This window comes from Drosophila biarmipes, unplaced genomic scaffold, assembly GCF_025231255.1.
Source record: "Drosophila biarmipes strain raj3 unplaced genomic scaffold, RU_DBia_V1.1 ptg000017l, whole genome shotgun sequence".
NCBI lineage: Eukaryota > Metazoa > Arthropoda > Insecta > Diptera > Drosophilidae > Drosophila > Drosophila biarmipes.
The window spans coordinates 517,392-534,190 of record NW_026114535.1 but is presented as its reverse complement, the minus strand read 5'-3'; the positions used below and the strand labels follow the sequence as shown (position 1 = coordinate 534,190).

Below are 16,799 nucleotides of genomic sequence, written 5' to 3'. Positions count from 1 at the left end.
CCCTGTTTTGCCAATAAGTGTTTTAATGGGTAAAATAAACCCTTTGTAGTACTGAGTTTTTAGACAAGTTTATTAGAAAACTTTCCGATATTTAAAAATAGGGTCACTTTATTAAATAAGAACATTTTTTTAAAGTTTTAGAGCTATTATTTGTGAAGCACCTGCAAGAGCTAACGTGACAGGCACGCCTAGTAATACATCCAGCCTTGGCTGTACAAAATGCTTGCAGGTAGCAAAAATTGAAAAGGAAAAGAAAAGAAATTTTAACATCAATGAGTAGGAATAGTCCAAAAGAATTTGAAGCTGAAAAGCCACAGAGTATAGACAGTTTTTATCATATACTGGGATTGTACATAGCTCTTAAAGATACACACAGGAATGAGCATGAATGAGAATGAGAAAACAGAATTTTTTACGTTTTCGGCTTGCTTCATATATGCGATACGATTAAAGTAGTCGGTGATCCGATTAATGATTCGTCCCACGCATTTAAATGCTTTTTGCAAACTTTAAAGCGTTTTGTCCGAAAACCCACACAAATGTGTATATAGGAAAATATGCGAAGATAGTCTAAAAATAAAAAAGGGCAACAAATTAAAGTAGTAGGTAAATCTTTAAAAATAAAGAATTGTACATTAAGTGGAAGTATATAATTTTTGTTTTATACAGGAAATAGTTCCTATTAAAATAGATTCTTTTATAGAAGATAAGGAAGGCAGGACATTTTCTGAGATTTCTAGCTTTTATGAAGAGCCTATAAGTTCATTTGATTTGGGTGTATGTAAGGATTTTTTTGAAGAGGATTCCATTTTAGAAAAGTTTCCAGTTGCAGATTGTAGTAGAAAAGCTGTTGGAATTACTTTAAAAAATAATGTAGCGCTGATACCAATGTAGCACTTCTCCTAGGTCTTACTTTTTTTTCCGTTGAAGTGGGAGGAGTTTAGTCCGTAGGTGTTACAAAAAACAAATTGGACATATAGCTGTGACGGCGCTTTGTGAATTCACCTACACCTCCAAAAACCAAAAAAGAAAAAAATTCATTCAGTTTATTTTATTACGCGCGGGTCCTTTTATCAATTTGGGCAAAAAATGGGAGTTCGCGAAGAAGATACATACATAAAACAAATGGAGACGGGACACAAATGAAAATATAAGGCATAACTAAGAATTAAGCAAATGAGTTAAAATATTAGTTTTTAATACCGGGATGGATGTTGAAATGCAAATTAAATGATAAAGTTTATTATAGTTATTACATAGAACGCGAAAGGGCTCGTGCAGACAAAAATTTGATGTACATCGTGGCAAATTTAGAGGATAATAATTTCGTGTTAGTCTAACGGGAACGTTGAATGTTTAAAAGTTGCGGTTTAAAAGTTCTGCAGAATCAATGTCACCTCTTATAAGATTTTGTATAAAAATAGTACCAAGCATTGTTCTACGATTTACAAGTGTAGGTAAATTAAGCAATTGTAATCTACTCTCGTAGGAAGGAAGCCTTACGTTTTGATCCCAGTTCAAACTAAGCAGGGCAAATAAGACAATTTTTTTTGTACCGACTCAATACGGTCGATGTGCACTTGATATTGTGGACTCCAAACCGACGAACAATATTCCAAAATAGGACGGACAAGGGAGGTAAATAATAATTTGGTCGTATAAGGGTCATCAAATTCTTTTGACCAACGCTTTATAAACCCAAGAACACTCATGGCTTTGTTAACAGTGGACATAATGTGGCAGTCAAATTTAAGTTTAGGGTCAAGAAGAACACCTAAATCGTTAACTGAATAAATACGGTCAAGTGGCGTATTTTTAAGAATGTAACTGATAAACGTAGGAGTACCCCTATAAAAAGTACTAACGTTGCATTTTAGGCGGTTCAAATTTAAAAGGTTGTACTCACACCACCCATGAAAACAATCAATATCCGACTGTAAGTTAAATCCCGACGCTATATCATTATATGATAAACAAAGCTTAACATCATCAGCATACATTAGTACACGAAAATGTGTTATGATTGAGGGCAGATTGTTAATAAACAAAGTAAACAGCAAAGGGCCCAAATGACTACACTGGGGCACTCCAGATGTCACGTAGATCAATTTTGAAACAGCATTCTTGAATATAAACCTCTGAGTCCAACCATTCAAGTAACATGAAATCCAAGATAATTAATTACCAGGAAATCCAAGCTGATCTAATTTAAATAAAAGAAGTGAGTGGTTAACGGAGTCAAAGGCCTTACTAAAATCTGTATATACAATGTCAGTCTGCATTTTTTTCTTAAACCCATTTATTACAAAAGATGACAATTCAAGAAGGTTGGTGGTGGTTGATCTTCGCTTAACAAAACCATGCTGACACGGTGATATAAGCGAGGAACATAAATGTTGCAAATGAGAAGTGATAATACGTTCAAATACTTTAGGAATTGCCGACAATTTAGAAAAAATTTAGAGCTATCGGTGATTACAGGGGAGAAAATACAATTTGCCCTAGGATTAGGGTAGTTAAAATTTGACCAAGCTGTCGAACTATAAGTAGTTTGGAAAAACTCAGAAAATAAATCATCCATTTCAGAATCCGTCGATGCCTCCATTGAGTTTAGACTTACCGATGAAGGCAATGCCGATGCCTTACGCTTGGCATTAACAAAATTGTAAAACTGTTTCGGATCGTTTGAAAATTCAAATTTACATCGACTTAGATACATGGAGTAGCAATGACTGTTGAGAACATTAAAATCTGTTCGAGCCACAACATATTTTGAAAAATCTGCTGGTCTACCCGATTTTTTATACTTTTTGTAAGTGTTAGATTTAAAATTTTAAGTCTTTGAAGCGCATCGGTAAACCAAGGAGGTCTGTTTAGGTTTGAAACCGATCAGGTACGCGTTCATTAAAGAACGTATTTAAGACTGTATAGAATAATTCAGTGGGACTTTCAATGTCTGTACAATTGTACAAGTCTGTCCAATTATAATGAGAAATCATATCGTTAAGTTTATTATAGTTACATTTACGAAAACATCTCTTTTTAGTTGGAGAAACTAAAGGAAAGAGGGTATCAGAGCAGGGGGCAAATTGTCAGTTCTATAGTTGGATGATATGGGTCTTCAGTTACAAAAAGAGCATCAATTCTACATACCGTGATTTCAGACGGGTCTGAAACAAACACAAGATCTAATTGTCTTTTTAAGGAATTTTTTATAAAGCTTACTTGCTGTAACGATAAATCTAAAAGGCCATTCACAAGATCATGGGCGGATAACGGCATAGCGACAAATGAGTCAGTAGGAGGAGACCAAGAAATATCAGGTAGATTAAAGTCACCTAAAACAATCAAAAGGTCTCTGTTAGAAAGAAGGGATAAAACAGATTTTATTGCAGACAGATGGTGCTCATAAATTACTAGGTCAGAACCAGGTGGAATATAAGAACATGGAACAAAAACAGATAAAGATTGCAAAGAAACTTTTACACTTAGAAATTCAATTTCATTGGGTATATGAATGAGAATTCTTTCAGATGTTAGGCTAGAGGTAACGGCAATCAGGACACCGACCCCTCTACGTGAGTGGCGATCGGTCCTATAAGTATTAAATTTATTAGCCAGAACTTCAGAGTCGGATATCCCTGGTTTTTAGCCAAGTTTCCGTAAAAGCTAAAATATCTTCTGTAAATGCAGAGGAGTCAGCATAAAGCTTGGGTAGCTTCATATTTAATCCCCTAACATTTTGAACGCCAACTTTAAATTTTTTAGTTTTTTGACACATTGGAGGGCCTGTTATTTGTTCTCAGTTTATTTGGGACAAATTCTTTAATTACTAAACCATCATTAAGCCAAAAGCTTTCAGAAAGTAAAACCTTAAAAATGTCAGGCGGAGCAAATATTTTAAAAAAAGATATCTTACGAGCATATGAAAATCGAAATTGTTCAACTGCAATATCGTCGGAAGGGAATTTTTCACGTATAAATTACAGAACATCCTCAGATGTTGTATCTTTTAATGTTAAAAAATAACTTACCCACAGCCAACCAACCACACAAAGCTAACAATAATTTCAATACTATACTAGATAAGAATTGAAAATTTTACTATTGATACTAATGATATCAAAACTTAAATGTATTTTGTAAAACTTTCTGTAAGATTGTACATTTTTTATTATGACTAGTGCTTTATTTTTTAGTTAACAATTACTTTAGCGCTAGAAAAATAAATAAATGAAAGCTTGAAAAAGAAAAGCTTTTGGCTGAAGTTCGTTGGATAAGGCTTTAGATTTAAGAAGCCAGTATATATTGGAGTGAAGCCGCGATCGGTAATATCTTCTATTATATAGTGTCTTGATGTAATATGAGTTAGTGAATTAAGATCAAACACCAATAAAATAAAATTTAAAAATAAAAATTTATGTTTTTATACCCTTGCAGAGGGTATAAGGATTTCAGTCAGAAGTTTGCAACGACATGAAGGAGACATTTCCGAGCCCATTAAGTGTACGAGTATATATTCTTGATTAGCGTCACAGACGAAGCGATCTAGCCATGTCTGTCCACGTCTGTCCGTCCGTCTGTCCGTCCGTCTGTCCGTCTGTCTGTCTGTCCGTCTGTCCGTCCGTCCGTCCGTCTGTCCGTCCGTTTGTCCGTCCGTTTCTACGCAAGCTAGTCTCTCAGTTTTAAAGCTATCGGGTTGAAACTTTCCCCAAAGTCTTCTTTCTATTGCAGGTAGTATATAAGTCGGAACTAGCCGGATCGGACAACTATATCTTATAGCTTCCATTGGAACTATCGGGAAAAAAATTAAAAAAAAATTATATTTATAAATTATATAACATCCTAAGCTTAGAAATAACATTTTTTAATAAGTTCAGAATTTCGAATTAAATTTTATCGAAACTGGACGACTATATCATATAGCTGTCATTTGAACAGTCGGAAAATTAATGTTTTTTAACATATAACCTCATACGCTTGGAAATAACATTTTTCATTTGGTTTTGAATTTTGATTTAAATTTTATCAAAATCGGACGACTGTATCATATAGGAACGATCCGAAAATTGGTGGGAAATAATATGAAACAAATTATAGATTTAGGGCTTTTTGACATATTATCTTAAATTATTGGAAATATACATTTTTATATTTTAAAGAATTTCGAATTCAATTTCATAAAATTATTGATTTTTTTATAACTGCAAGGGTATACAAACTTCGGCTTGTCGAAGTTACCTTCCTTTCTTGTTAAATCTAAGACTACTCATAAAATTAATTAAATAATCAAATGTTTAAATAATAACAATTTATGGAAATAAAAAATTTATTTTAATAATGGACTTTCCGCAACCAACAACTGAAACTAAACTAAAAAACATTAAGTTGATTTAAATGTTGATTGAAGACCTAAATCATGAACATCAACAAAACTATAAAACCAAAACATATTTGAAACACCAAAAAAAATTTTAAGAAAAAATTTTAAGCCTTCAATTGTTAAGCCTTTGAGAGCAACCAAACAAAACCAGATAACAATCCGAAGAAATACCAAAGAAGGATGGAAGGGCTGCAGGGCATTCCCACGCCAACACCTTACCGCACCGACAAGAAGGAAGAATATTTCGCAAACTTCAAGAAGACCCCATCGGACAGAATTGTAAGGATAAATATTATTTTATTATAAAAATTGGAGTCTTTTTAAAAATAAAAAGTAAAACAACAAAATTTTTTAGCTAGTCAGCATTAAAGAAAACAATCGGAAAGTATAAAAGATAGATTCGATGTAAAAAATTTAACAATGGTAACCGAGGGATCGGCTTAAAATTCAGCAGGTTGCTTATCTTTACAGTGGAATATATTACTAGAGTACTAGTGATCAAAAAACTAGTTGGCTTAAAAGAATAGTTAGTTGCAGATGCAAAGGTAAAAAGGCATACAAAATTCAAGAAGTTGACTTAGCTATAAAATGAAACCACTCTTTAAGCAATCAAATCATTATCAAAATTCACCAATCATGAAAAATTTTTTCAAATTTTCAAGTCATTACCAAGGAACAAACCAGACAACAAGGAACAGACAATAGAATTCCGTATTTAGGATATTTTCCGCTGTTTGCATAGAGAGCAAAAAAAACATCCTTTAGCCGTCATCTGTGTTAATTGTGCGTTTATTCCAAGAGCTTTTCAATTTAACAATATTCTTAAATCTCATTCTTCTGATTCTCTTCAATATTGTACATAGATATTTATAGCTTTCATAATCTAGTATTTTATAGAATCTGGTATTTGTAGAATATAGTATTTTGTACGGTTTTTAGTAAGAACTTTGCTTTCCGACCTGATGGGGATAAATTATTAGCGATGGGACCAGTGTCTCTAAAAACATTGTTTACTGGCTGATATGGGCTGCCAGCGTTTTAGGTGAGGAAAGTTGTCGTCTGGATGGGAAGATACGGATCCCGGGGGGTAAAGCAGTGAACGTTGAAAAGTGATCTGCGCAATAAAGTAGTTCGAGAGTTCCATGCCGGAGTAAAATATGAGAAGTTTTAAATGTTCTAAGAGAGCCGGTTTTGTTGAAGGATAAGTATATTGCGACAAACATTTTTAGAGCTGCCCTGCCACGCACGCCTAGCGACAACCGAATTTGATAACTACACGTATTTTATAGAGACGACCTACTCTGACTCGGTCGAATGGTAGGGTTCTCATTATTTGGGACATTAATCGTGGTTTATATTGGAAACAGTGCGTTCTTCGTCAAACAACAGTACTGCACTTGCCTAGTACATTGCTCAACCTAATTATCTCCCGAACCAAGTAGTGAAGCGTAACAGAGGATAAAAAACAAAGCGATTTATATTAATCATTTACATCGGGAAATAATTCCTCACTCAACGATTGCCTTATGCTTCCTTATCGTCTAATATAAATCATTGTCATTCGTAGATTCTAGAGTGAAATATGAGGTGCAGGGGAAGCTACCCAGCCAAAGACAGGATTTTGTAGTTGTGCTCGTGACGTATTTGTTCTTAAATGAACAAGTCAGCGCCGACCAGTATGTCGACGTGATTAGGATTGAAAAAGTAAAGGAATGCTAAGAAGATACCATTTGGATTCCAATCAGGAGAGATTGCAGATGCTTCTGGACGATACCCTAATATCGATGGTAGATTTATGTATTCAACTACATCTTCAAATGAGTGCAGTCGTTAGCTATACACGCTAAGTTCCCAATATCAATAATTTTCCCCAACCCATCCGTTATAGAATTGACCTGTGACCCCGGGCCGACCAAATTCTAGCCCACAGTTGGTCTTCAGTCTGAGTTGACTAAGCGGGGCAACAAATTGCTAGACGATTTTTGAGAAGTCCGTATATTTTATGTGAAACTGCATTTGCTAAGGAAATACAACATTGACTTAATTGGTCATATGACGTCCTAAGTGACAGCCCCAACGGCTTAGTGTTGATAACGATTATTAAGCGTCACTGAACAATCATTTCATAACGGAATGGAACTGTAACTAAGTTGTTTTTCCAATCGCGACCGTGTTTTAAGATTTACTCTAGATATGACGATGTGAATTAATTATCATTGCGTTGGATATAATTTTCTCGTTGCCGAGCGAGAAAAGGATTCATAAATACCAGTTACGGGAACGATGAGAGATAGTTATGCTGCACCGGATGGCGCTTTTCGCTTGCACAAAAGTCAACTCCTTGAATACGAACTGTGGCGTCAAGTCTAATTATGTGATTAATTATCTTATTAATGTCCTCTTCGGCTAAAGGATCTCTATCAATACGGTTTCGATTTCCACCCATTATGGCCAACAATTTCCGTTTTATAGATTTCGCAGGTTATGCACGATATGCAACAAGAAAGGTAAAAAAAATGGCAGTCCCAAACATAGATTTCAAAAAACTTAACGAAAAAGCTATAACGGACAGTTACCCGATGCAAGACCCGTCTATATAATAAGCTAATTTAGGAAAGCTATATACTTCTCAACAATGAATTTGAAATATGAATTCCACCAAATTATAATAAAAGATTCAGATATAGAAAAAATAACATTTTCCATTATAAACTGTAAATTTGCATTTGTATGAGATTGCCATATTTACAAGTAGACGAGTCCGCTGTACAAGCTTTAAAAAAATATAGCCGAAAGAGAAAAACTATTTTAAATATCGTGTCGAGTAATCGTTGACTTTCATCAAGATGCGCACAGATCAAAGTTTGATCCAAACAATCCTTGCTTAACAACCGTAAATTACAGAAAGGCATTCCAAAACAACAACGAAACTGGATGCAAGCAAAAATAAAAACGCTTTTTCAGGGCAGGGTGATTCAAGCCACTCCGGTGAGTTATTCTCTTCCGCCGCTCCACAAATTCAACAAAGATAATCAAAACTGGGAATAATTAAGCGAGCACTTTAACGCGTATTCGTCCAGTGTAGAAATAAGGCAAAAAGCTTATTTTCTGTCGTGGCGAACATTATCAAAAAAAGCTTTCGGAGCATTCCCCACAAAACGGTATATTGTTATGTCATTTACAAACACATAAGGAGTAGTTAGCCGACTTACTCGAATCGCTCGGGAATGCCAATTCGTTTACAATGCCAACCGTTAAAGCTTATAGAATTTAAGCTTTCATTTCATTAATTGCAATCTAGGCAGCCCTAAAGAAAACGTGTCCAAGAAAAATCCAATAATCCGTATATCACAAGTGCGGTAGAATATGACACAGCTGCATGTCAAAGCAATACAAGCAAAATGGCAAAATGGAACCTGCGAACAGTATTACTGGTCAAGTGAATAGCCACAAAACAAGGTTCTTATAAATTTAAAAATAAACCAAAGCTATATATTTTTAAATGGATTCCGAATCCAAAGTATTCGTAAGAAATGCTAATACATAAACGCAGTTAAATAAAGTTTCTAAAGTTGCTAAGGGATTTCCACATTATTGCACTGCAACGTTAAAATTTCTAAAAATCTATTATGTATTTGTTTGCATCCAAATATCAAACATTACAAGTGACCTATGTAGAAGTAAAATGATGTGTTTAAAGCAACCAGGGTGTGCGTCTTTCTCACGACATCCTAAGTCACGGTAAGCAGTTCAACAAAAGCGACTTAGAGGGTGCTTACCTTCAAATGGAATTAAATAAAAAAACCAAAAATTGGAATGGTCACTTATTACACCTCTGTGCCATCTCCTTTCCTACGGAACTTCCAGTGTTTCAGCGATATTTGGAACAAATTTTAAAAGGAGTAGATGACATTATCATCTAAGCACCCAAGCAAACAACATCTTAAGCAAGTTCTCAGCATTCGTCAGGTAAACGATATCAGATTCGAAAAGGACAAATGTTTCTTTTTTAAGGATGAAATCGAGTATTTAGGAGACTCACACAAGGAATTCACAAAAAAATTATCCTCAATGGATGCTATAAAGACAAGGATGCTTTTCTCATATTTTTAATCAGGAAAATAAAATTTTAATGAGTTTCGAGCAGCTTCTCGAGGCCAAACATTCAGTTACCAAGTACGTCCCAAAATCAAATGGTCCACGCTAGTAACTATTCAATGCGAGAAAAATGGATTGAAGGCATAATCGACCATCTCAATGAAAAATTGCTCTGCATCGTTCGCACCACAAATGACAATGTCAAGCGCAATGTCAATCAGCTCAAACCGAAGTTCTCATAAAGAAGCTTCATTGAATAACATCCAGAGTTTTGGTGGGTGCATGAAATCCCACAATCAGCTGTCAGTCAACACAACGAGAAGATCAACCTGAAACTCCACCTGCTGTTCAGCCATGAGATCATGAACCTAAGCCACCCCATAGCTCCAACCCATAGCTCCACCGCCTGACTGTCATCTGGCATAATTGTGCGAGAAAGCAGTCGTGTTCAGAAAAGCCAAATATCCTAATCGTTTGTAATTAAAAGGAGATGTGTTATATATTGTCAATTTTATAGCTCAAATATGTGTTTCAATCCCTCAATTCTATAGATTTTGCTCCGTTAACAACTAAGAAAATCTGGCAACTATGTAAGTTGCAGTCTGTACACAAAAATAATATAAAAGAAAAATAATTTATTTATTATTAACTTACATAAATTGCAATCTCTTATACCTATTTTATCAACAATAATATTTCGAGTTCAAAAATAATAGATTACTCAAGCCATGAATTTCTACTGTACTTCGCTATCGCTTGTCCGCCGTTAGCAACGTAAAGTGACGAGCTGCCCTGCATTCGGTCGGGTATACTGTTTTTTCGTCCTTTGCAACTACTATTAATTTTGATACATCGTGGTTTTGTATTAATTAAAAAAATATTTTTTTCAAACAAATTTAATAATTGTATACAAAATAATTATTTTACTCTTGTTTTGTTTTTTTTTTCGAAATTTTATTTATTTTCTTCACCGTGTTAATTGAATTAACAACAATTTTTATTTCATTTATTTAGATTGTTTTTTGATAAATAATTTATTCTATATAATTTATTTATATATTTTTTTGTTCGTTTCTTATACATATTAATTAATTTAAAAGCTCAAAAATTTCATTAGCCTTTTCAAAATTCTTTTACATTAGACGACATTAATACAAAATGCAATCACCTAATATACTGTCTTTCTGGTAAGTCTACCAAGTCACTGAGAGCAATTATAAAAAAGCTATGGCCTGAAAAAAGTGTATGATAATAAATATTATTTTTACGAATAATATTTCAACATTGTTTAGTCTACCCACAATATCGCATATAATGAGTAAAAATCTGCGAAGCGTGCCACCCCTGTTCCGAAGGTCCGATTTTCATCGAATTTTTTTGCTTTTCCAGTTCACAACGACAAAATAAAGTCTTCATTAGAAATTTTGAGTTTTTCCGGAGTTATAGGGGTCAGAACATGGCATTTTCTAGCATTTTCTGGCACAAAAAAGTTATTTCATATCTTTGGAATGGTTGAAGATATCTTCATGATGTTTTTACTAATCAACCAAAAATTAATGTGGCTTAAAAAAGTATTGCCTGAGATACTTCTGAACGATAGGGAGACGATAAAAAACATTTTACGCGATAATTACCGTTACCCTTATATTTTGACTCCCGTTGGGATAGAAATGTGCCACTTCAGCGACACTTCTCGGAGTCACTTTAGCGACACTTTTTGAAGTCACTTCGGCGACTGCTTGGCAACGACTGGGACTCGCAAGGGAAGCGTCACCGTTTTCAGCCCCTTGCTCTGTCCCGGTTGGTCCTACTGGGGTTTCTGCTCAAATCGCGCGGACAGTCAAGGCAAAAGCCAGGAAGCTGCCTCGCGCTTCAATTTGCTTCTGCGCCTAGTCTAAATGAATGTTCCACCCTAGCCTCACCCTTTTGGCTATTGTCCTTGCCGTTTCTGCGGGGCTCGATCTGTCTTGCGAAGATGTCGCGATTTGGTAGCTGGCGTGCTGATGGCGATGACCTGCTTCTGGCTGCGTGGCTGTCCTTCATGCACAGCTTCGAACCAATGTCCTGTCTAATGTTACCGTCCCTCCACATTGAAAGTGTTACACAAAAAAACAACGACTAATCTTGAGTTGGTGGGAGGGGTGCATCTACTTGGGTATAAAGGAAATCCAGTTTGGTGTCTTGCTGACGGTAGCCGCCTGCTTAGAGAAACGGCAACTTTCCCAGGGGCAGTCGTTTACGGAGTCATCTGCTTCCAGGATCAGCCACTAGAAATCAACAGCCCCTGAGGAGGACACAAATAGGTCGAAGAATCTTAATTGTCCACCGCCGCCATTATAATAAAAAAAATGAGGGGAGGATCCTCCATAAGAACGACATCCGACATACTGGGATGTTTGTGGCCGCAGTACTCGTGATCCTCATGCTCTTGAATATTGTTCGGCTATAGGAGTGACAAATAGTATATGTCGTAAAAGTAGTAGTAAAATAAAATGTGTCCATCGAACCAATCTAAGCTTTTAGTAAACTTATGCATAACCAAAGGGCAACAGACTCATATAATACAATCGAAAAACCAGTGAAGATCGAAAACATTGAAAACATCAAAAATATAATGAAACACATTAAAATAAAGTAAAATGCGGACCGACGCGTGCCTCAGGCATATATAATTTGGTTTTGAGTGAATTGCTACGCTTAAGAGCAGCAGTATTTTATATATATAAGTTAACCGTACTACGGTCATTGATCTGGGGCCAACAACGGACGCACGCGTAAGCGAGAACACAGCCGGTGAAATCCGTTTCGGCACATGCAAGCGCTGAGTGGTTACGAGGCGCAGCGTCAATAAAGTTCGGCCAGCAACAGAGTAGCAGCGGGCCGCCAGCAGTGGCTGCCCAAAAGTGCGGCATCAGCATCTTAGCCGAACGATGGAGTGGAGAGCTGCAGTCTAATTTTGAATTGTATTTTTAGATTCCCTAAGCCATAACGGGTTACCAATAAATAAATTGAAATATAATTGCCCTAAAGGGCTACAAATAAATCATTTAAAATCATTAAAAATAACCTTATTATAACAATCGAATTCAAAAAAGGAATTCATAGAAAAATATCCCGACCAAACGAAATCATCTTAAAAAGATTAACTCGGGAAAAATAAATTCATTTTTTTTTAAGTACATAAGTGAAATTAATGAACTGTGTGAAAGCAACAATAAAGAACTTGCTTTTAAAAGTGAAAACAATTAAAATTTTGTAAATTCAAAAAATAAAATGCAAAAAGTAGTTAGTCTCATTAGCATATATAAATTGATAAAGGCTCAGCCAGAGACCCAATAAAAGGGGCACACGAGCGGCACGCTCATTGGGAAGATCACTGACTGCCTATCTATGAAAGGTTCCAAAAAGTTACAACGCCCAAGTATACCTCTTATTTAGACTCTAAATAAAAAGTGAGAAGTTTATTTTGTTGCAGAATAATACATTTATTCAATTATTTTGGTATTGCGAAAAAGATTTGTTATATTATTTGTTATTTTTCATTCTCTTTTCTAAATTATAATATATTTTCATAATACTGAGTGCCCCATTATACCCGTTACTCGTAGAGCAAAAGGTCTTACTAGATTCGTCGGAAAGTATGTAAAAGGAAGCAACCCCATAAAGTATAAATATTCTTGATCAGGATCACTGGTCAAGTCGATCTAGCCATGTCCGTCCGTCCACCTGTACGTCTGTCTGTATGAACGCTGAGATCTTGGAAACTGTAAAAGCTAGAACAGCCAAACTTGGCATACAGATTCTTGGGCTTCCTGCGCAGAGCAAGTTTGTGCGGGGTGCCACGCAAATTTTAACTGAAATGTGTTTGTCTCATATACCACGCTCACTTTAACGCCCAAAAGGATTAAACGCTTAAATCTGTCTGCCGCCCAACATAACATCTACTGAAATAGCCGGTAGGTGGCGCCATAAAATACAGCTTTGCTGCTCATAAAAATTTACCACGCCCAATCTAACGCATACAAACGGCTTAAACGCTTAAATCTTTCTGCCGCCAAACATAACATCTTCAGAAATAGCCGGTAGGTGGCGCCATAAAATATAGCTTTGCTGCTCCCTTTTGCTTTACCTGAGTAACGGGTATCTAATAGTCGAGGCACTCGACTGTAGCGTTCTTCCTTGTTTTTGTAATACGAAATTCGATGGCATACACAAGTATCGACTCCCTCGGTGGCAGCATCATTGCTTCACGCAGAGGTGTCTATATGATTTCCATGAATAGATATTTTCATATAATCTCCATTACATTCAATAGGTTTTGATTGAACAGAATTCCGTCAAATTGGTTTAGAACGTTATTTTTTTGAAGTGAATGCATGATGTCTCTCTAACTCAACAATCTCATCTTGCTCTTTAAAATATTCGTACAGAACTTATTGTTCTATGTTTCCCTGTCTCCTTTATCGGTTTGGTTGTGCCTTATTGGTTACACTTATATAAAATATTTTTCAAAATCAATACTCTTCATTCCTTTCATGTGCCCTGCTAGAATTAATGTTTTCAAATTTTTAAATATGCACCTCTCATTTCCAATATTATTGTATACGCCCACTTCAAACACGAGGACAATAGTCAGTCTTCCAAAACTAATATTGAAGTGGGTTAGTTTGCTGCATCAAGCACAAGTCAAGTAAAAGTGAAAAAAAGATCGTGCAAAATAATTAAATAAAATCAAAAAATCAGTTTTTTCAACCCTGAAAGTGACTGCAAACAGATCGAAATAAAAAGCTTTCAAAGTATAATGTCGATCATGAGTAAAGATTCTGATTAGGATATATCTTTTATGAACATACCATGAAAATAATTTCAAAAACTCAAGAATTTCAACAGAGAGATAGTGGATGGTCCCTTATAAAATGAATTCGCTTGGAAATGAATGTGAATCATTATTGTTTATGAATAGTGGACTGTATTATGGTTTTTTATTATAGTTTTATGCATTTATTTTCACTATTTAGCGGGTTTACAATACTTTAAGCGGGGTTGCTATCAGCGAGCGGTTGCGGTTAATATCAACAAGCGAATGCAGCCGGCTTGCAAAACGTGCAGAAAAAGAACAGAAAAACGATCGCGTGATGTTCTAATACTAACGCATTGCACTGCAATTTCGGCTATGCGTGTGAGCTTAAAGCTCCCAAATGGTTACAATACAATGATGTGTGCAAAAATAGGTACTATAGGTAATAGGTAAAAATAGGTTATAGGTAAATAGGCAAAAGTAAAGAAGCAAATGTAATACTATTTAAATTCAACATAAAGACGAACTATTTCCCAACATACCGGCCCCCCTGAACGACGGTTCAGTTCAAAGGAAGCACAGCAATTTTCGTAATAGGGCGCTTGTAGATTCCCTTGGCGGTTTTAACGGTGACCACCCGAACCCTCTGATCCTGGCCAGGATGAACTTCGGTGACTCGTCCTAGCATCCACTTGCTTGGCGGTTGATTGGGCTCCTTCAGCACAACCAGTGTGTCCACGTCAACATTTGGAGCATCTTGATGCCATTTCGTGCGAGGTTGAAGCGTGCTGAGATACTCGAGATTCCAACGTTTCCAGAAACCTTGAACCTTGGCCTGTAGTTGTCTCCAGCGCTGCAGTCTGTTGATATTTACATCCAGGAAAGATGGTTCTGGTACCGAAGTGAGAGGCTGACCTGTTAGAAAATGAGTAGGAGTTAGCGGGTTAAGACTGTGATCGCTAGGTGCGCATAAAGGGCGAGAGTTCAGAAGCCCTTCAATCTGAATTAACAGGGTCGAATACTCCTCGAATGTCAAGGTACTGCTGCCAATGACTCGTTTTAAGTGCAGCTTTATGGATCTCACACCAGTCTCCCAAATGCCTCCGAAATGGGGAGCAGATGGCGGAATGAAATGCCAATTAATCTCGTGGCTGGCCATGAAGCTTGAAATTTCTTCATCTTGACTTTGAGCTATTGCCATTCGTTGCATTTCAGCTAAATCTCTTTTGGCTCCATGGAAAGTCGTTCCATTGTCCGAGTATAAATCTGATATAGGTCCACGTCGAGACCAAAAGCGTTTGAAAGCGGCTATAAAGGCGGATGTCGTCAAATCGCTGACCAATTCTATGTGAATCGCTTTTGTAGATAGGCAGACAAAGATCGCAAACCAAGCTTTGCCAAATCTTGGTGTCCGGCCTGTCGATGTTTTGATTGACACAGGTCCAGCATAATCCAATCCAGTGTGCAGAAAACAACGGGCGGGTTGAACTCGAAACTCCGGTAAATCAGCCATAAGCTGAGAACTCGTGTGTCTTCGCTGCAGAAAGCAAGTTCTGCAATTGAATACAGTTTTGCGGACGAGGTTCCGAGCTCCTAGAATCCAATACCTTTGGCGTAGACTATGAAACGTGTATTCGACTCCAGCGTGTAACAATGCAGCATGTTGATAGCGAACTAGCAGACCAGCTATTGGAGATTCCTTAGGAAGGAGAATGGGATGCTTTGCGTCATAAGTAGCTATAGAATTATCGATGCGACCACCAACACGCATTACTCTCTGCTCGTCTAAAAAGGGTGTGTAGCGGATCAACTTCGATTTCTTCGACAATGGCTGTCCGGTAGTTAACTGCTGGTACTCCACGTTGAAGAACTCCTTTTGAGCGTGCGTAAAGATCTTAGCTCGTGCATATTGTAGCTCCCACGCCGATAGGAATGGTGAAAGTCGATTCCTCTCACGAAGACGATGAACGAAGCGAATGCAGTAGCTGACTATCCTTAATAAACGGGACCATGAGGAGGATTTGTTGATCATACAAGATAGCGAATTTCCGTCGTCGGAAATGTGTAGATTAACTTTCGTTTCAGCCTTCATCTCTAGGCAGGCCTCTCCTTCTGTCGACAGAACAAACTTAGCTTTAACAGGTGGCCAAGCTGAACGTGACTGAGATAGCCAAGGTGGTCCATTCCACCATATTTGATGATCCACGAGGTCCTTTGGCAGTACTCCTCGCGATGCGCAGTCTGCGGGATTATCACCACTTCGAATATGTTGCCAGCAGCTGCGTGGGCAAACCTCTAGAATTTCAGCAGTGCGGTTGCAAACATAGGTGTTCCAAGTCCTAGGCGGAGAAGATAGCCAATGCAGGACTATTTCAGAGTCTGACCAACAATTAATTCTGGAAATAGGAACAGTTAATGATTGCTTGACCAGATAAATCAGTTTAGAGAGTAAATGAGCTGCGTTTAACTCTAGTCGCGGAATGGAGATAGGCTTAATAGGGGCTACGCGAGTTTTAGCCA

At 36.8% G+C, this 16,799-nt stretch overlaps 1 protein-coding gene and 1 long non-coding RNA gene across 15 annotated transcripts in view; one reads left to right on the top strand and one right to left on the bottom strand.

Annotated features, from left to right (window-relative positions):
* Window positions 1–16,799, top strand: part of LOC122817994 (uncharacterized) — a 271,976-nt gene that overhangs the window by 172,970 nt on the left and 82,207 nt on the right. The gene's annotated exons all lie outside the window — the stretch shown is intronic.
* The window catches only part of LOC127012038 (uncharacterized), a 100,024-nt gene that overhangs the window by 44,087 nt on the left and 39,138 nt on the right, over window positions 1–16,799 (bottom strand). For 2 of the 6 annotated variants that reach the window (XR_007765462.1, XM_050890157.1), the window contains exons 2-3: window positions 3,226–3,338; window positions 3,154–3,170 (exon numbers count right to left, since the gene is read on the bottom strand). The exons of 2 other annotated variants lie outside the window; for them this stretch is intronic. Coding sequence is in view for 3 of the 4 variants with exons in the window: in XM_050890157.1 (XP_050746114.1) it covers window positions 3,154–3,170; window positions 3,226–3,338 (130 nt within the window). In the remaining variant the exon portion in view is untranslated. The remainder of the gene's footprint in view (window positions 1–3,153; window positions 3,171–3,225; window positions 3,339–16,799) is intronic. 2 more of the 6 variants (XM_050890158.1, XM_050890156.1) reach the window with 1 other exon arrangement.